The sequence below is a fragment of the Mixophyes fleayi genome, chromosome 12, assembly GCF_038048845.1.
Source record: "Mixophyes fleayi isolate aMixFle1 chromosome 12, aMixFle1.hap1, whole genome shotgun sequence".
In the NCBI taxonomy this organism is placed as follows: Eukaryota; Metazoa; Chordata; class Amphibia; order Anura; family Limnodynastidae; genus Mixophyes; species Mixophyes fleayi.
In genome coordinates, this window is record NC_134413.1 from 33177135 (window position 1) to 33199074 (window position 21940).

A 21940-nucleotide genomic window follows, 5' to 3' on the forward strand; every position below is an offset into this window, starting at 1 on the left:
GTCAATTGACAAAAATTGACTGTAAATGATTGGAAATTAATGTTATTGAGGTTAATAATAATAATGGAGGGATAAAAAAGAGCCAAATGATAGGGATTTTAGAAAAAATTCGGGATCCAAAACTAAAACCAAACACGCAAGGACGGTTTTTCCAAAACCAAAACCAAAACACGAAGTTAATCTAGATCCAAAACGTGTTTTTTTTATTGCAGTACCGTGTCAGTCAGAAAAATTTATGTGATGTTGAATACTTTTGTGTCAAAAAAGATACAATTATTATAAGAGTGACACCTTTATTTGCTAAACAAAAGAAATGTTTATATTTGCTAGCTTTCAGAGCACAGAGGCCCCTTCATCAGGCAAGTTTACAAATAAATGAATGAGAAAAGGGCACAACATTTAAGAGATGTTATATAAAGCAATTTGTACGGGGGGGGGGGGGGGGGGGGGTATACAACATAAAGATAAGCTAAAGTAATAAAATGGAGGTTTTCGTTACGGATGGAAGAGTGAAAGTCCTAAGGGTTCAGAGATCTGGAGTCACTCTGCTGTGGGGTGTGAAGTGTTTCCATGTAGGGGTCATAAATCCAGGTGTTAAGTTGAGTCCTTGAGTCAATGATTGGAATGTTCTTATCAGCTTGAATTCCCAGATTTTTCTCCCCCTGTCATTTTTTAAAAAACTTTCAGTATTGAGACTTTTAAATCTGTCATACTGTGTCCTGGTCCAGAGAAGTGTTTACCCACGGGGGTGTCCAGAGTCTTCTTTATTGTGTGCCTGTGTAAATTCATCCTGGATTGCAGTTTCTGCTTGGTCTCTCCAATGTATATTCCCTCACGGCACCTTGTACACTGTATCATGTACACCCCATTGGAGGATGTACATGAGAATGTGTCAGTGATTTTATAGTCCCTTTGTGTGTTGGGTATGTGGACTGTGTTTGTTGGTAGGACATGGGTGCAGGTTTTGCATTTTTTGTTTTTGCAAGGGAAGGTGCCAGTCTCTGATGGTGATAAGAGGGCACTTGTAATGAGGAGATTTCTTAAGTTCGGCGGTTGTTTGTATGAAAGGAGAGGTAAATCTGGGAAAATTTCTTTCAGTCTATTGTCTTTCTGAAATATGGGCTGAAGATCAGTTGCAATTTTCCCCAAGATGTTCATGTGGGGATTGTAAGTGACCACTAGGGGCACCCTGCTGTTGTCCTCCTTCTGTTTGTAATTCTGGAGGCTACTCCTTGAGATTCTTGTGGCTCTGTGGATCTGTTCATCTATAACTATCTTAGGACTTTCACTCTTCCATCCGTAACAAAACGTCCATTTTATTACCTTAGCTTATCTTTATGATGTATCACCCCCCCTTCCCCCCCTCCGTACAAATTGCTTGATGTAACATCTCTTAAATGTTGTGTCCCTTTCTTAGTCATTCACTTGTAAACTTGGCTGATGAAGGGGCCTCTGTGCTCTGAGGGCTAGCAAATATAAAAATGTATTTTGGTTAGTCAATACAGTTATCACTCCTATAATACTTTTGTCTTTTTTGACACAAAAGTATTCAACATCACATTGTTTGTATTAACAAATTTGTAAAATAAAAACACCTTTGTATAGCCCAAAGGTGGCGCTGTTGCTTCCACTATCTATGAAGAGCTCACCCAATGCTTTGCAGAGTGCTGTAGCTATCCGTCACATCGGCAGGTTATAAGAAGGTGTGAACACCATAACACAACAATTACAGTGGAAGAGAGAAGCATTTTAGAGTGATAATAAAATTATACATTTCCTCCCAAAGTATGGCCACTGTAATATTTGTGTCATTAAGGGTTGGTCAGCAATGCTCTCTCCTAGGACAGTGCACTAATGAATAGATTTAATAGATAGTATATAGGAATGGTATTAGGCTACAAGCCAGGGCTCCTAAACCACCACATCTCTACTGGCCCTCTAGAAATGAAATGGGTAATAGCTGTCAGACCCCTGTGGTGGATAAGTAATGGAAGCAACGGGAATCTCCTCTTAAAAACAGAACTGCTCTTGAATGAAATCTGTCATTAAAATGTGTCCTTCATTTCAGAAACCCAAGTCTGGAAAAATAGTTGACACTAATTTTGGTAATATTGACACTACATTGGTAACTTAAAGGGACAGTTACACACACTTACTCCCAATGGGCCTGAATCATTAAGGAAACTAAGGCAAAAAAAAGGAGTAAATGTTCCCCGAGACAAAGCATGATACAATGCAAGGGGTGCAAATGATTTTATTACTTTGCACATAAGTTAAATACTGGCTGTTTTTTCATGTAGCACATAAACACTTGATAGCTTTATTTTTACACTGAAATCTAAAGTTGATCTAGGACATGCCCTATAAATCTATCCCCACATTTTAAATTTACCTCCCCTCCAATGCAACATGGTTTTGCCAAGTCGCAAAGTCACTTTTTGCTTTACTTTCCTTAATGACTCGGGCCCATTATGTGCACACAAAGAGAGTTTTGAAAAAATAATTTATTAGGACAGCAACTCTAACAGGTGATATTTTTTTAAAATTATCTTTTAAGATCACGTAAACTCACTATGGGACATTCAAGCATTAAGGTTTGTTTGATACTGGGCTAAATACCCGCAATAACTGAATGCATTGACTTACAATCTTAAAAAACCTGGCAATGAGGGTAGAGCCCTTGAATAAATGAGCTGCGACAGCAGGGGCAAACAGAGAATTTTTAGAGAGGTGTTTCCAAATGCTTGATTTTATAACAAGGCAAACAAATCTTGGCATACCCCTGCATCTCCCATGCATCAAGGAAGAACATAACAGAATATTCTCAAGAGAATAACACATATAAGAGAAAAATGTTCAGCATGACATATAAAAACACACTTTTAACACGTTTAATTGAAATATCATGATCTGAACATACCCTTTATTTTTCACAAATACATTTAGCCACAAATACATTAATTATGTATGCAAATTAGATTTTGTGTTCTTGCTTCCACCAAGCTATATAGGTTTAGCTATACAACTGATACAGTGGTTGTCAAATGGTGAGAGGTGTAGCAGGTATGAGATGTAGCAGGTGGGATGTGTAGCAGGTGGGATGTGTAGCAGGTGCAATGTGTAGGAGGTGGGAGGTGTAGGAGATGTAACAGGTGGGAGATGTAGGAGGTGGGAGGTGTAGCAGGTGGGAGGTGTAGCAGGTGGGTGTAGGAGGTGGGAGGTGTAAGAGATTTAACAGGTGGGATGTGCAGCAGGTGGGAGGTGTAGCAGGTGGGAGGTGTAGCAGGTGGGAGATGTAGCAGGTGGGAAGTGTAGGAGATGTAGCAGGTAGGAGATGTAGGAGGTGGGAGGAGTAGGAGGTGGGAGGTGTAGCAGGTGGGAGGTGTAGCGGGTAGTAGATGTAGCAGGTGGGAGATGTAGGGGGCATCCTATGCTCCTCAGACTGGAGTATGGCGCTTGGCTATGACATTATAGCCAACTGACACACTCCTAGCGTTTCACTCCACTAATTAGCAGCAGCTGACAGCATGTAAGAAGCTGTTGGTCACTTTCCTACATGTCAGTCCACGCTGTGTTGGGTAGTCGTGGAGGCATTAAAAACACTGGATTAGTAAATTTATGGCACTCAATGTTTTAGGTGCCTCCTAGCTACTGGTGCCCTAGGCAGCTGCCTATGATTGCCTATTGGTAGTGCTGGTCCTGGCCACCGCTGATCTGCTTTGAGGACAATAATAGTAATTGAACATAACACTTGCTATAATTATAGCCTTCAGGACAGTCCACAGTTTTTAAAGATGACCATGCTCATGCTGGGATGTAATATGCAATAACAGGATATCAACAGTAAAGGTACAGGTTAACCCTTCCCAGTTTGTTAGACATGTGTTTTGTTTTTTTGAGGAAGGGTGAAAATGGGGAACTCTTGGTTCACTGGTAAAAAACAAATATGTTTTTTTTTTACCAGTGACCAGGTACCCCTATTCAGCCACATCCAGTAACGGTAAAGTTCAGATTTATTGATGGTAATGATTCTGCAAGGACATTTTCTACTATGAATGGATCTGACAGCATTCCAAATGAGTGACTCCGATGAGTGAGTACGAAATGACATCATATCACCACGTCAGTCCAACTGTTTTGGCCACAATGTTCTCAGATCTGTCAATTAAAATTACACTCAGACTAAACCTTATGCAGCACAGACTCTGCACTGCAGTCAATGGACCCAGGCAGACTCTTCTGAGCCAATTCAATTTCATTAATGGAATCACAGGGTTTGTCCCTTACATAAGCAGCCAAGACATATCACACTGCAGCAATAATGCTTAAAAAAAGCACAAGAAATAATAGTCCTGCAATACCTTGCTATTGATTTTCTGTCTGGTGTACGCAAAGCGGTTAACAATATTCTACTTGTGAATGGAGTATACTGGATTCAATATTTCAGTTTAATCTGCAACAGGACACCTAATAGGTAACTGCGGCCATAAGCCTTCTCTGCAGAGTACATGAATACCTGAATTAGACAAAAAAATAAATTACCTGGGTAAATGAAGGACACCAAGCATACTGGACACAAGGAGCTCCACACATGTGTGGATCATGCATTAATTAAAGAAAACAAACATGCCAATATGGTTAGGGTCATGTATGCCTATATTTATGGCTCCCATGGCCGGATGAGGAGACCTCAGTGACTTTGATGGTGTGTAGGCTGATTTCACCATGGAACTGTGAGGAAACAGCATCATCAGCTGTTCTCATACTTGCCCACTTTTAAAACCTCCCCTCCAGGATCTCCTGGAGGTCATGTGACAAGTGTATAAGGCAGCACATCACCATGGCCCAAGCCCCTGCTATGAAATGCCAGGGGCAGGGCTTGATGATACAAAATCGCACCCTTAAGCCCAGCCTCCACCATAACCAGGGAAGATGCCCACTCTTCAGGGTGTCCCCGAAATTCTGGAGCTTCCTGAAAATTCCGGGAGAGTAGGCAAGTATGGCTGTACTGGCTGCACATGGTGGTCCAATACCCGTTTCTGTGCACAGCCTGCAGCTAAGATAGGTTTATGATTTTATACAACAGGACAGTCCCAGAGACAAAGAGAGGAATGTTTATCGCTGCATATTATAAAACGAGAACCAAAGACAGAATTCATATATGCACAATATAAGTAAACGAATGCTAATGGTCAGGGCCATAACGAGGGCAGTGCGGCCGGTGCGACCGCCCAGGGGGCAAGTCCGAGGGGGCTCCATTTATCCCAATCACACCCCTCCTGGAATTTATGTGATGCTGCCACAGAGCAGCACCTTCCCGCACCCTGGACACAGACTGCAACGCGCCTCCTGCAGCATCGCTACGCTGATGATGTGAAGAGGAGCCAGCAAGGAGAGAAGCTGAAAAGAGACCCAAGGTAAGTTCAAAGAGTGGAGGAGAGGGGGAGCGGATGACAGGGGGAGAGGGGGGCGGATGACAGGGAGGAGAGGTGGAGCGGAGGAGAGGGGGAGAGGATGACAGGTGGGAAAGGGGGAGCGGAGGAGAGGGGTAGCGGATGACAGGGTGGAGAGGGGGAGCGGAAGAGAGGGGGAGCGGAAGAGAGGGGGAGCGGAAGAGAGGGGCAGCGGATGATGGGGGGGAGGGGGAGCGGGGGAGCGGATGACAGGGAGAGAGGTGGAGTGGCTGACAGGGGGAGAGGGGGAGCTGATGTTGCTGACAGGAGGTGAGGGGGGGCGGAGGAGTTGGAGAGTGGATGTCGATGACAGGAGGAGAGGGGGAGCGGATGAGAGGAGGAGAGGGGGAGCGGATGACAGGGGGAGAGGGGGACCTGATGACAAGAGGAGAGGGGGAGCGGATGACAGGGGGAGAGGGGGAGCGGATGACAGAGGGAGAGGGGGAGCGGAGGAGATGAAGAGTGGATGTCGATGACAGGAGGAGAGGGTGAGCGGATGAGAGGAGGAGAGGGTGAGCGGATGAGAGGAGGAGAGGGGGAGCGGATGACAGGGGGAGAGGGGGAGCGGATGACAGGGGGAGAGGGGGAGCGGAGGACAGGGGGAGCGGATGACAGGAGGAGAGGGGGAGAGGATGACAGGGGGAGAGGGGGAGCGGATGACAGGAAGAAAGGGGGAGCGAATGACAGGAGGAGAGGGGGCGGATGACAGGTGGAGTGTAGGAGAGGGGGAACGGATAACAGGAGGAAAGGGGGAGCAGAATTAGGTTGGTAATTGGGATTTTTATCTTAGCCATAAAGTTTACATCTGTTAGCTTAGACAATAATGATGTATGGACTGAGCTGTTGTCTTGCAGATAAAAATTGGTATCTGCAAGTGATTTTGTCCTTTGAGAATTTTTAGTACACATGGTAGTTATTATATTATTATAGCTGTTATGAGTTAAATTGCTAGGACAGTTTGCAGATTAGTATCAGAGATTTTTTTTTTCTTCAGGAGGGTGGGGGTGGGGGGGGGGGGGGGGCGCCAGTGGTGTCTCACTTGCCATGGGCACTAAAATTTCTAGTTACGGCTCTGCTAATGGTCATATATATGCCAAACACAAACAGCTTCACAATATGTATCTTCTTAGATGTATTCCATCCCTACACACATGACATTTTAACCCTATACCTGCAAGGACAGGAACTGCACATATGGGCCAACTTCAGAGACCAATCATGTACTGCAGGAAGTGAATTCTGCACAAAGGAGAATTGCAGGAGCTGGAAGGTAAGTCATAACTGTTTTGATGCATGTGTTTAAATTTATTATAAAATGAGATTACGCAAGGGAGGCCTGGCAAATTTTAGCCCGAGGGGCAATACTCTACTCAATAGAACATTTTAAAGGACAAAAAATGAAGGTGGACTAGTGATCCAGCCCAAGGTAGCCCACTATAGGACTTGTCCGGTGGTGGGTAGATGCCCCCCAGCACTGCCTACCCCTGAGATTATGTAACATTGTATAGTTTTAGAAAAAATTGGAGCTATTTAAACGTATTTGATGTGCTTAATGTTTAAATTTGGGTTTAAACTTGGATTGTTTTATCTTTAAGGATGATGTATTAATTTGAGGGTTTTAAATTGATTGGGGTGGTTTAAATTAATACAGGGTCTAAATTTGGATAGTGCTATTAGTTTTAAAGGATTTGATATTAACTTGAAGCAGGCCTATTATTTGTAGTGTTTAATACCAGTCTGTGGTATTATTAGTGTCTGACAGTTTAATATATGGGAAGCTTAAAAAAATAATCTGTGGTCCAGAGATATAGTGGTCTATTTATCAAAGGGTACTGTTACTGACAGGGAAGCCTGTTTATTGCCTTTCCATGGGGAAATCTATTTATCAAATATCTCAGGATGGTGTTAAAATGCTTTATTTTTAGAATAAAGCATTTTTAATGCAGTTTAGTTTTTGTTTTTTTTAATTGTTTTTTACATTTATTTATTTAAAATAAATAAAATTATGTTTATTAATTGATGTAAAAAAAACAACTCTACATATATATTATATGTTATAAATACTGTTATTTGTGTGTTTGTGGTTTTTTTTACATTTTTTTTATAATATGCTTTTGAAACTAAAAGCTAAAATCTAGGCTGTTTGGGCTCAGGTATGCGTGCAATTAGAGTTTTGAACACTGCGGGTCTGTGTCACAGGGGCAGCTAAGTAACGCTTAGTAACTCATACTTGCCAACTTTGGCAAGATGAGATGTGGAAGATCAGGGGGGAGGTGGCCGTGTGGGGGCGGGGCTTGGTGAATTGCATCACCGTGACACGGAAATCACGTCATAAGCCCTGTCCCCTGCCATTAAACTAAAGACATTGCCAGTAACCAGGAGGTTTGCCTGCTCTCCCAGGAGTCAGGGAGGACTCCCAGAAATTTGTGAGTCTCCCGGACATTCCGAGAGAGTAGAAAACTATGTAGTAAGTAAGCTGAGTAACACTTAGCTGTCTCTGGAATATTTTTCATATTTTTTTCAAAAGTGCGGGTGATACCTATTTTTTATAGCTGCTATAAAAAAAAATTACAGTTGTCTCCGCAATGTGGGAAATATTAATAAATGGGCTCATAATGTGTTAGAGCAGATTATTTTACTTACACTGTGTGATACGTGCACACATAGGGGTATATTTACTAAACTGCAGATTTGAAAAAGTGGAGATGTTGCCTATAGCAACCAATCAGATTCTAGTTATCATTTATTTAGTACATTCTGCAAAATGACAACTAGCATCTGATTGGTTGCTATAAGAAACATCTCTACTTTTTCAAACCCGCAGTTTAGGAAATATACCCTATAGTCTCTCTTGTAACTAACTGTGACCACTCAGTAGGAGTGGTGAGTTTAGAACTGTGTGTGTTACTGCTGTCCATGTGGCTCAATGGATCTTTATATTCTGAACTATTTCTTTGTCAGCTTTCTCAAGTTAGGGTTCCACTTGGAACACAGCTTCAGAAACCAGTAGTGTGGACATTTGTTGGGAGTGACAACTAACGTATTGAGTTTAGTTATGGGAATGGGCCAGGGTCGAATTCAGGATTTCTAGAGGGGGGTTTCTAAGGGGGAAATTCAATGGTAAAAAAAATCTGTGTGAGGTGCCTCCAGAGACACCTCGTGTGAATTTATTTTTTTACAGAATTAACGCTCATTTTTGCTTGCACCCCGTAGAGGTGTGAGGAAAAATGAGCATTACTTTTCACCATAGTGACATAGTGGCCAATTGTATCTGCCCCTAAATGTTTGGTTTCGGAAAAAGCCCCAAAAAACTCACATGCCACAATTATAATAAAATTAGAAAAGTACATTGTATATAAATGTAATAAAGTATGATAAACAAATAATATAGGAAGAAAATAATATGGGCAGCACTGTGGCTCAGTGGTTAGCACTTCTGCCTTACAGCACTGGGGTTATGAGTTCAATTCCTGACCATGACCTTATCTGTGAGGAGTTTGTATGTTCTCCCTGTGTTTGCGTGGGTTTCCTCCGGGTGCTCCGGTTTCCTCCCACACTCCAAAAATATACTGTTAGGTTAATTGGCTGCTAACAAATTGACAATAGTGTGTGTGTTTAGACTGTAAGTACCAATGGGGCAGGGACTGATGTGAGTGAGTTCTCTGCACAGCGCTGCGGAATTAGTGGCGCTATATAAATAAATGGTAATAATAATAAAAAGGCATCATCATTATTTTACAGAGCTGTACAGAGAATATGTGTCATTCACATCAGTCTCAGCCAAATTGGAGCTTACAGTTTTCCCTAAAACACACTAGAGTTAATTTTGTAAACAGCCAAATAACTTACCACCAGTATGTTTTTTGGAGTGTGGGAGGAAACCGGAAACAAAACAAAGTCCACACAGATAAGGCCTTGGTCAGGAATTGAACTCATGACCCAGTGCTGTGAGGCAGAAATGCTCATCATAATTAATACTAACCTCCCCCTCACATCCAATTTAATAATAATGATAATAATAATAAAAAAAAAAGACTATTAGTCACCCAGTGCTTTATATCACTCGCAGCAGTCCATAATCTGAAGAATATCACTGATAATTTACTTTTACTTCATTCATAAAAACACTAGAGCCGAAACATATGTAGGAACCATACACTAGAGCAGTGAGCAGCAAAATGAAGTAGCTGGAGGTCCACAGGAGCGGACTTCCAACCTACAAAGGGGCCACACACAGGAAGGAGGTTGTGCACAGTGCACTCCTATTGCCCACTGCTGCAATAGAGCCAAAAGTAATTACAGTAATGGAGGGCATTTTGTTGAATCCAGAGTTCATTAATTCAAAACTAGCAGATCCCCAAAAAATGAATCTTAGACTGTAGACTGTATTACAGTTTTTTTTTGCAGGCAGGGGGAGGAGGTGCCTAGTAGCTTGGTTCCTCCTTCTAAACCACACAACTGTTGTAATTCAAGTGTAGGGGATTTCTGGGCAACATGAAAGGCCCCTAAGGGCGCCCTGGTGCCTTGAGAAACTAGCAACACTTTTGGCTATTTTTACACTCTATACTTTAGGTAAAAAAGGGCATAATCGCAAAAATGACCTAAATGCCAAAATGCCTACCAAATACAGTTGAGGAAGTGACCATGTCATGATAGGGGGCCTGGCCACCAGGAGCAGGCTAGGCTGAAGGGCAGGGGGGCATCTGCTCCCTGGGTCCATCCCATAGTGGGCTACCTTGGGCTGAGTCACTGGTCCGCCTACATTTTTTAAATTTAAATTATTCCTAATAGGCTGCTACTAGGAATCGTCTTGCCTCTCGGGCTAAAATTTGCCAGCCCTCCCCTGCTGACACCACACTCTGGGGGCATGTCCAGTGCTCCTGAAGTGCTGGCCATCTTTTACTCCCCTCCAAAGACACATTCATTGCCACTCGCCCCACTTCTCTAGTGGTTCTGTAGGGAATGGGTCATAGCTTCCAATTTTACGATCCGTGGTCTCTACAGGCAGGATGTGGGACAGACATTAAATTGCAACCTATATTGGGATGTATGTTTTTGCAAGGATTAAGATAAATATAGGGCCATGGGTAATAGTAAGAATTTTTGGAAATCAATCTAGACTAACAACTAACCTAGCAAGTAAAAAAATACCTAAATACTACCTAATAGTGTATAAGGTATATTTTTCAACACAATTATATATTTTAGTTGTATGCTGTAAAAACTAGCATTCTCTCCTCATTCTCTCAGCTAAAATAACTGAGGGTAGAGAAAATGGACATACTCATAAAGGTTTTTTCGTACAAAAAGTTTGATAGCTGTGATTCGCTTTGGGTAGGTGTGAAGGGCTTAATCTACCACGTAAAATTACAAACATGTGATTTTAAAATGCATATAATTTCCAAAATATTTTTGCCATATGTTGTTTGTTATGATTAAATTATTTGCTCACAACTTGCAATTGTCTCTACTTGATGTTTATAAAGAGGTTTAGTCCGACAAAACAGATACTTACAGTTTAGAAAATTAGACGGTATTATACTCCATCAAATAACAAATGTACAGATCTATGCATAACTTTCTAATAATACAATTATAGATATATTGAAGCCAATTTGCCATGAGTGCCTCAATTGCAGCGATAAGTAGGATTTATCTCAGTGATAAAAAAAAAAAATCGCTTTTCACCTTAATTTATCAAAACATATCTCCAAGGCAGCTGAGGGATAACCCAGCAGCTCCAGCAATATAAATCAAGTACAAAATAAACAGAATTTATTTGAAATTTAAATAAATATTTTTAAATATTTAGTTATGTTTTTTTTATGTTTATAACATATTGCATTTAAATAATGCTCTACTCCAGGGGGGAAAGCATTTTTGTTACTGCTTTGCTCTGTGATAGCGATAACAGAATAAGTATCATGGTAGTTCAAGTATTACTACGATCTTTGTCAAATAGGCAAAGGCTGGCAATATTTCATAGCAGACTGGTGACTGCCAGTGTAGGCAATGGTATAACCAACGATAACCGCATTTTTATATTGGACTAAGCAAATCCTAGCCCTGTCACCGGAGGAAACCCCCATTTTTGCCTGCAATAGGTTTCTCCGTCCTTTGGATATACATGTCCCTATGTCTATTTAATCATAAGAGTTACCCCTTCAAATTTGAGTCTTGTTTCAAGCTAGATTACACAAAACAAATTCTTATTTTCAAAACAAAATATATTTTGCGTCCGTGTAAAGCAAAGATACTCATAGGTGTAAGCTTGGCAAATTTATAACCATTTGGCAGCTAGGTGGCACTGTTCCATTGACCTGTCTATGCATCTTGATTCATTTATACTATCTGAGTAATAAATGTAAGTTGCTGCAAAATCGGCACAAATCAAATTTTGTTGCAGAAAAGGCTGTTTCACAGAGGTGCAAATTTCTGACGATACAATCTTTGAGTTCTGCTTTGCTACGCTATCCCGCAGAATGGCCATTTTACACTGTATTTGTGAAACTATAGTCTATGAATAGAGCTGGAGCTATAAAGGTCAACTCATTCTGTGTGGTTGGGAACAAACGTCTCCAGAGAAACATGCTAAATTTCATGGGCAAATGCGTAACGAAGTGAATATTTTGCAGACTAGTTTTGGAAATGTTGTTCATGTCCCTCTAAGAGTAATCACTATGGCAGCTCCAGTTCATTTTACAAAGAAGAACTAGTGTTCTCGTAGTTGCCAACAATGTAAAATAGTTTCCAGGGTCCCATTGCTGCTTAGCATGTAACCAAGTGGACTTTGGAGCACTACAATTCCTATCATTTCAAGTTTATTGAGTTTAACTCTATTATACTTCTTGCATTTTAACTACTCCTTTGGGTTTTTTGGTGTATGTGCATATGTTAAAAAATATCTATGTTAGAACATTGCATTGGGAGCAGCTATCAGTGATGAGGGTAGACAATAGGCCATTTTCCAAGAAGGGGTTAAAATCACAGGCCATTCTAACCCTACCCCATCTCAATTATTAAATACCCATTGTCCTCAATGTTTGCTTCCTATTGCCCCACTAATCCTACACTCAGACCTAGTAGAACCCAACACTGAGGAGGACACCACGGGAAGCAGGGTGGCCGTGTAGCATCTGGAAATGCCTTGGTGATAGGGGCACCCAATAGTGGTCTGTTCCTAGAAAACATGAGTCTATTCTCCTTGGGGTAAGTATGGAGAAAAAAGCTCTAGTTTGAAAGTATGCCTTAAAGGAACAGAGGACTTCGGTATGGTACTGGTTTGGGACTTCAGTTCCAGTCAGACCAGTATTCATGGTGGGCCAGTGGGAGCATGTACAGGCACATGGGTGTCTGGCGGTAGGACACGCCTGCTGGTGGGAGTCTGCCAAAGCAGGAAGTCTCTTGGTTTTGATCACCAACTCATTAGCGCCCGATATATACACTTTGTTATATTTTGGGTTTGATTACCGCCTAGTCTGCAGGATGAGGAGGATTTCTGGAGGTTTTGGGTCCGAGGATAGGAGGACTTTGCCCCTTACAGGAATGTCACTGGTAAAGTTGCTTTCATTATATTTTACCTTGTGTTTTTATCTACTTATGTTGGTTAGTTCAGCACTTGGTTTTACTGCTTATTACTGCTTATTACTGCTTACTTTGTGGAGGAAAGTTCAAGGCAATATCCATTTTTTTAATTTTTACTAGCTTTCTGACTTTGCTGTCATTCCTACCCAGGTTCCCAATTTCCAAATTCCTATAGAGGGTTAAAGCCATGTTGGGCGGGCATTCACGGGTAGACTTAGGAGACATCTCCCTAGCATGGACCCAGCTTGACAAATGTCTGCCTACACTGACATCTAGTATATCCATCTCTCACAACATTGCTGACTGAAATGTCAAATACATTAGGCCACGCCCACAACTCACAAACCACAAACCACCCAAGTACAGCCATGTTTTATAATCATTTCCCTACAACACACCTACTTTCCAGTAGGTCATGCCCAATTTGAGGTCTATCAGACTCACCTCTTGGTAACTGCCACATTCTTGAGGGGTGGTAACGCAAAACTGAGATTTGACTTCTGGTGCTGCATCATAACAGTCAGCTTCTGGGCTATGGACTCCTCCGGTGAGTAGAGGACCAATTCTAGCCGGCATGTTCTTGAACTTGCAGTATACAAAGGACTGAGCAGCCGCGCCACATAGACATCGCCTTGCGATTGGCTTGTGTTTAAAAGAAGAATTCCATCTACAGGAGAAAAGGCGGTGGAAATTATGCTTTAGGTCAAAATGTCACAAAAATAATTAAAGAAATGTCACTGACATTGGAATAGAAAAATGTATTACTCTACCAATTGTTGAACTACATATACCATGATGCTCAGTTGGTTAGAGGGCAACTTTTCTAAACCATCTTTTACTGAATGGAATTTTCCATTCGGCAAACATGTAGTTCAGCAACAAGGTTAGGGCATCCTATTGAATGGCAGATGCTTTTCTTAATTCTCATTAGTTTGTGAAGTTCCTAACAAGAAATTAGTCATGTTTGCTTAATGTCATCTTTACCCCCTGCTGGTCTTGTAGGGCTGAATGAACTGATGTGTTTCCCATATATTGCTTAACCTATGCCCATATTGACAGGGGCATAGGAACAAAGATGGGGGCAAAAGGTCAAGGACTACTATAGGGCTTGGAGCCCCTTTTTCTCACGTTTGGTATCTCGTTTTATGACAGTTGTAACAAAGACTCCCAATCTTATGTTGATTTTTGTCAGTGTTTGGCCAACCCCAGTTTTATTGTTTATATTACTATAAAAAATTATTTATACATAATTAAATAAATATTATTATTATTATTATTATTATTATTAATGATAAATAAATTAAATTGTTCATCTTAAAAAATTAAATTTTTCATAGTCATTAACCTAGTTTTTATTCAGATTTTGTTGACAGTCTAATCTCATTTGATTGGGAGTATTTTTAAATCTATAGTCACTGCATCACTGGTTATGATATGTGCTATAAAATTAAATTGCTATATCTAATGTTTGTTACTGGACGCACCACACGAAATTCAGGGTAAAAGTAAATTAAATAGTTGTTCATCATCAATACAGGTTATTTATTAAATGCTTATGAATGAAACACTTAGAGATTTTTAAATAAACAAAACAATCAATATTTATTAACTCTATACTATGGCACTCTATATTAAAAAACATTACTAAGACAATCTGTAATTTCAAAAAGTTTCACAAGTTTAGAACAGATACCATGGGCTAGATTTACTAAGCTGCAGGTTTGAAATAGTGGGGATGTTGCCTATAGCAACCAATCAGATTCATTTATTTAATACATTCTACAAAATGATAGCTAGAATCTGATTGGTTGCTATAGGCAACATCCCCACTTTTTAAAACCTGCAGCTTAGTAAATCTAACCCCATGACTTCAGAAAGTAGCATGAAAGCTTTTGTGTAGAAGTTCATGGAGGGACAAAACACAGTCTTTGCCCATCCAGGAGAAATGAGGGGGAGGGGGGGCAACTGTCCCACCTGCCCCCCTGGTTCCTACACCCCTGCACAGGGATCATTAGTCCCTATAGAAAACATCAGAGATGGTCATGATCTGTAATGAAGGGGTATGCATAGTGCAAATAGTGATAATGCTTGGGATTAATGAAGATAAAGTATGTGAAAGATTAAGGTTAAACGTGCGTAATAAACGCAGCTGGTTTAATTGTGATGTGTAACAATGCTCATTGCAACAACAGTTTATTACAGACTTTATCATCCAGGGCTGCATATACTATACACACAAATTGGGCACATGCCTAAGGCAGCACTGATCAAGGGGCAGCATATTTACATTGCATTTTAGTGAATGTGGGCAGCACGGTGGCGAAGTGGTTAGCACTTCTGCCTTACAGCACTGGGGTCATGAGTTCAGTTCCCGACCATGACCTTAAACTGTGTGGAGTTTGTATGTTCTCCCTGTGTTTGCGTGGGTTTCCTCCGGGTGCTCCGGTTTCCTCCCACACTCCAAAAAACATACTGGTAGGTTAATTGGCTTCTATCAAAAATTGACCCGAGTCTCTCTCTCTCTCTCTCTCTGTCTGTCTGTGTGTGTGTATGTTAGAGAGTTTAGACTGTAAGCTCCAATGGGGCAGGGACTGATGTGAATGAGTTCTCTGTACAGCGCTGCGGAATCAGTTGCGCTATATAAATAAATGATGATGATGATGAAATATTCTGATCTATAGGATCTCAAGCGTTTGCTGACATTACTGATATAGGAAACTGAATAAACATTCTTTTAAAATTATTTGTATTATCTTTGACTTTACTATATATTATACTTTTCTCAAAGCAATGTTCCCGACATACATTTTGCACCTTAACACTGCAATTTTGCAAAGAACATCTTTTATTTATGTATTAGTAATTTGCAGAATATTAGTTTACCAATCTATCTAGTGATCTGTATAATAGTTCCCTGGTCCAACTACCTCTGGTTATTTTACACATTAAAATACCTCCTGCTCTGATATGGGGCGTTAGAATAAAATATTCAAACATGTATTTTTGGAAGAAAAAAACAATTTGCTGCTGTCTATCAGTCAGTACAATAACCACATCCAGTCTATTATTCATGCACATAATCAAAAGGGTATAATAGAAAAAGGGGCCTTTAGCCATATGCTGTACCTCCGTCAACATCTGCATTAGTCAAGCCGAACTGGGTGCATAAGTAGCATATATATCCTTATCAAATGCTGCCTGTTGAAATAGCATGTGTGAGCTGAAAGCTGGGGTATGACCGTTCTTGTAATTGGACACAGAGTATTAAAAGGCTGAGTCCCTTCTATCCCTTCCTATCTCCATCTCACAACAGCTAATTGTTTATTGTGGTTTCCTGTGCAGAGTCTGGGCAGGCCAAGTAATTGTCTCTCATAGAAACTGTATCCCATCTGTATCAAATAAACCACTCATTCAGCCAATGACTGATGGCTTAAAATATGTGAATAACAAATGAGGACTACAGCAAGTAAAAATACAAAGTGAATACAGAGTGGCAGCCTTTGCGCTGCCTCCCTAGACCGTGCCTATGTGACCTAGTCACAACTCTGGACCAGTACACATAGCTGGTTGCTGGCTGTCTTAATTCCCTTACCCATAGAATTGATAGAGTGAAACAGATGGAAATGATTGTGACAGTCTTGCTGAGGTGAACAGAATATTCAAAACTGTTTGGTGGACATTTTGCATTTGGCTGCGGAATTTGGCAGTGTCTCACATGGAATTCCCTCTATCATTTTAGTTGTGCCTGTTGTTCTACCTATTATTCATGTCCTACCTGCAATTCTTGGATTCCCCCTATCATTTTTATGCCACCTAGACATCTATCTTACTATCCCTGAATCACACCATAGAGTAAAATGAATCAACCCTGCTACTCATCTTTACATGCAAGTCCATTTACATTTTGCATGCAGAATTGGGCGCATTTGCTCCCTGAACGCTAGCTGGTTGAGATTCTCTCATGGAAAAACCTCATTTATGCGCACTTGCATAGGGTGGCGCGTTTCACAATGCATCCAGTTCTACAGCACTAGCATATGGGTCAGTAGCAACAAGTGTAGAGTAGGGAAAGCGTAGAGATGTGACTTGACAGTGTTAGTATTAAATGCACAAGTCACATTATCCTTTTTCTACACAATAATTGAATGAAGTTTTATATCTAAAACAGAGAATGGTATCATGACAGTGTTAATGCAAACATAGCATTTACTATGTACAATAAAATACAAAGTATCAATATAAGTATTTGAATAGACAACTGCAACTTCATATAATATAGCAGCTGCTTTACTGAACTAAGTACTAGTATCAGGAGAATTGAATCCCCAAACATCCAAGCAGAAGAGGCTGGTTAGTGCTGACGATCATCATTGTTATCAACGCGTTTCAATGCAGCAGCATCAGTTATGCCTCCTGCCCTGTGTAATGTGTCAGGATACAGGTCTACCTCACCCACAATTATGTGAACATACTCTTACTGTACTCAGACAACATTGGCCTGTCTGTCCAGTTGTAAGGAGTTGCAAGTGTAAGCTGTCACCAAATCTGCATACAGAAGTATGAATACACATTTTTATTATTAATTATTATTATTATTGTAATACTGATGATAAAATGCGTATTTTACACTAATAAATCAGACCAATGGCCAACCATTTTGTAAATGGTTTCCTTTGTTGGATAATATCATCAACTATACCACACTTTGTGTATTTTTTATTCTGTTACTTTTTATCTTTTCTTAACTTTTTGCCTGTGTCAAACAAAAGCAAAATAGTGAAAAATAGTGAAAAAAATCAGTTCTGCCAGTATTTGTTTATTGTGACATGTACAGAACCTGTAATCCCTACAGACCTCTGCTCTCACACCTAAACCGATATCTTGGTGCTGTTTAGGGCCATAGAAGACTATCGGCTAGATTTACTAAGCTGCGGGTTTGCAAAAGTGGGGATGTTGCCTATAGCAACCAATCAGGTTCTAGCTTTCATTTATTTAGTACCTTCTACAAAATGACAGCTAGAATCTGATTGGTTGCTATAGGCAACATCCCCACTTTTTCAAACCCGCAGCTTAGTAAATCTAGCCCTAGATGTGTAAGAGACACCAGAATAAAGTAAGTGTTTATTAAAATGTTGAAAGGATCATTAAAATGATTAAAAATGTTCTTTTATCTAACTTTCCAAATCACTCCTGTTTTACAGAGGGGTCCCATGTCAGGGACTAACACAATTTGGTAGAATTTTTTTACCTACCAAGGCTCCCCTCTGTCTATGAGATGCTTATGTTAAAAATTTGCATAGAACTTTTTCAGCTCAAACTTAGTTGTCAATACAAGAACAAGGAAGCCATTGCTGGCAAGTTGCCAGAAAGATGAATGTTACCTATTAAATAATTATCACGTCCAATTATTCTTTAAAGAATGTTCATAGTATTTATCCAAGTGGTGACTTTGGTGTCTATTCATTAACAAGCAGCTATAGGACTAGTTCCCATTGTGTTTTTTGCAGAGATAGAAAACTTCCTAATACTGCAATTTACCATTACATATTCACTGGGGTAGCTGAGTGATAATCAACTCCCCGGTGATACTATATGGCAGCGGTAAGAAGTAAAATACATTGGAATATACCATATAGTATTTTTCCCTGGTTCCGTCTGCTATTGCCATCCTGAGATCTCTTGATATATTGGGCAAAGCCATAACTCCGGTGAAAAAGTAGCAGTATAAGGCAGAAAGTTAGTATGCCTCAGTTGACAAGTCCTTTCATACAAGAAACTGTACACAGGAATAAATCCTTCATTGTAGTGTATTTCTAATTTTCTATCAGCTTTTGGTAATGGTGATTTTTCCTCTTCCTACACCACTATGAAAACATTTTTGGAGAGCGTCCTTCATTTTATTTTAAAAGATGAAATGCATACATTAGCATTAAATAAATATGTTAATAACGTTTAAATCCACTTTCATTCTGCCTGCACTAATTTGCAAGAATATGAGTTCAACTTGCTATTTTGTACATCACAATGAACTACGTTCTTGACAACTGAGTGACGTAGATCCATGACTCTGGTAAACTAAAAGGAGGACAGTAGACAATAAGAAGTAATATACAGCGCACTTTAGTATTTAGAGCAATGGAAACAATAAAAATAGAGACAGAGAAATAATAATGGGAGCATTGAGCAATATGTGTAAGGGCTGGGGTAAGAAAAAAATCAAGCACAAGAAAGAAAGAACTGTTGGAGTAGGGGTAAAAGTGTTAAAAAAAAATAAAATAAAAAATATATGATCAATGTATAAAACAACAAAACTATCACTTACCATCAAGGCTTCTTGCAGAAGGTTTGATTTCCAAAAGGTGTATCTGGACTTGTAGCGTTAACTCTCCAACTACCGTTTGTACCCAGTGTGGCTTTCCATCCATATTTGTGGAAGATGTCCAAGGACAACGCGTTTCAAAGTCACACGATTCTCCTGCAGTGCAAAAGAAATAGATACCGGGATTACAAATCTTCAAGGACAAATAGCAAAATATAGCACTGGGAAATGATGCACTATTTGAAAAACACAAGGTAACAAAAGCAATAACAATCATTGAAAATATTCAGATAGGTGTTTGTTGTATACAATAAACCAGGTACAAACATTTACAGATTATATACACGTTATTGTCTTTCAATTTATTTAGACTTTTTTTAAATACATGTTTTATACATCTTGTTTTAGTTTAAAACCTCATTTTTTCTTTATTATTTATACACATATTTATACTGTTATCATATGCATTTATTTTATATCTCGTAAGCCTATAAGTAAAGGTACATCTATAAATGTGTATATCTGTACCTCAGGGAAATTACTACAGTGAGAAGAGGTGAGTACCTCTGTTTAGGTGGTGAGAATAGAAAATGGGAACACACTAGTTATTTCTTTATTAACAAATGGGGAAAAATAAAATAGAATATTAATAATCTGCGTCACATGAATACCATTCATGCAACCTGGCCTTTATCAATCCTCTGGTGCACCTAACACCCTCCCCAATGTACTCCAATGAATGACAGCAACAATAGAGGAACTTCACAGTGTTCACCAGCACACTTCTCATATCCTGACAGCAGAAAGTGAATGGTGATTGGGTCAATAACTGACCAATCACAGCCTGATGTCTCCTAACAGTGTATGAGAACTAGAGGTGACATGAAGTCCAAAACACATTATGATGGGTGGCGGAAAATTATTTTCTTTTTTTCTTGATTATTGTTTTTATACTTGTTTTTGTTATTGTAATCTAAATTTATTTATTGCCCTAGCATAGCAGAAATTAAAATAAGATATATGCAATGTTAGTGACAGCGTCATGCTGTCACAGGGCTGTAACCAGGGAATGATTACAAATACAAAAAACACCACAATTAGATTTTCATCAAAGGGAGTGGAAATACAAATGAAACTCATTTTTGTATAAGTATCCTTTGAAGCATATCTTCCATTTAAATGTATAATTTCGACAGGTTTATACTTTATCTTGCCTCTGTACTTTCACAGACAAACCATTTAGTGCACTTACTCAAACATATAATTAAACCATGCAAATGTTAATTTAACTATGGTGTTCCCATTCCAGGGAAACAAATGAAAAATCAAGCCTAAAATGTTATGTTACTATTATTTTTCTATTTTTTGAGTCCATGGCCCCTGTGCCCACTCAATTATGTTGCCTATGTCTGTAAGTGTTCCATAAGCCTATATTTACCTGCATATAGCAGGCAGTGTATACACAGTTATTTGCCCTTGAGCACTGCCTGATTTTTTTTATTCACAAATGCACATTAAACATTTTGATGATTTGTAGACAACTTTTTATGATTTGTTGTGGAATCTTTACTTTTCCATTTTTCTCTTAGAATATGACTGCTTTGAACCTTATTTATGTATTTTATAACTTACGATAGCACAGACACTGGGGATTTTTTATAATCTTTATCTGCCTGCTCATACTATTGCACTTTTTTGACAAATTGTGTCTACACTGTGCAAAAATCCTTCCAATAAAAGTTGAAGCTAAACAGTAAATATCTTCAAATATGTGCAGTCATTGCCCCCTTAAAGCTCATTACAGTATCCAATCCTGTAATGCAACATTTTTGCTTATGCATTTGGTTTGTCTATCTTGCAATTGACATCATTTTACCATATTAGTGTCAGGGCCTGATTAAGGCTTCAGGCCGCCGAAGGCTAATATTCTCGTAGTGCCCCCTTGCCTAACACGCCAGATTACTACATGCTAGGTAAAAACAAACTCATCCCCCACCAATATTTATGTTTCCCTGTTTTGAAAACTCAGCTCCACTTGAATTTTAAAAGGGTCATGGCAATCTTTGTAATTTATTAAATTCAGAACTGTAAAGCAGAACGGAGACATGAATGAGCGCTACTGAGGGCAAAGATGTCAAGCTGGAGGGGGCTGTCACGCCTGCGTCTGTCACCTTCTTGTCTCTCCTACTCACTTACCCTCAAGTGTCCACCCAAGGATGACTTATTGTCTTCAGCCTTTGTGTCACGAGCCGCGGCGGTACTCACAGCCGCCGCGGCTCGCTTCCTACCTGCTCCAGTGTCCCGGCCGTCACCATGACGACCGGGACGTCACTTCCCCTTCCTACCCGGCCGTTGCCAAGGCAACGGCCGGACGCCTGTTACATAGCGCTGCGTCCCGGCGCTGTTGGAAGCCGGGCGCATGCGTAAAAGTGGACACAGCCTGTGGGCTAATTAGGGGAATAGTTACAGGCATTAGCCTGCATCTGGGTGCACCTATCAGGGATTAGCCCTGATTGGTCTGGTGCTATGTTCTCGTTAGTCTGCAGGGGTGCATGTAAGTTTTGATTGGGCCAACTATGTATTT

General features: G+C 40.0%; 1 protein-coding gene across 2 annotated transcripts in view; it reads right to left on the reverse strand.

Annotated features, from left to right (window-relative positions):
* The window catches only part of LTK (leukocyte receptor tyrosine kinase), a 178626-nt gene that overhangs the window by 78749 nt on the left and 77937 nt on the right, over positions 1–21940 (reverse strand). For both annotated transcript variants that reach the window (XM_075193026.1, XM_075193027.1), the window contains exons 3-4: positions 19360–19512; positions 13482–13704 (exon numbers count right to left, since the gene is read on the reverse strand). In XM_075193026.1, the coding sequence (XP_075049127.1) occupies positions 13482–13704; positions 19360–19512 (376 nt within the window). The remainder of the gene's footprint in view (positions 1–13481; positions 13705–19359; positions 19513–21940) is intronic.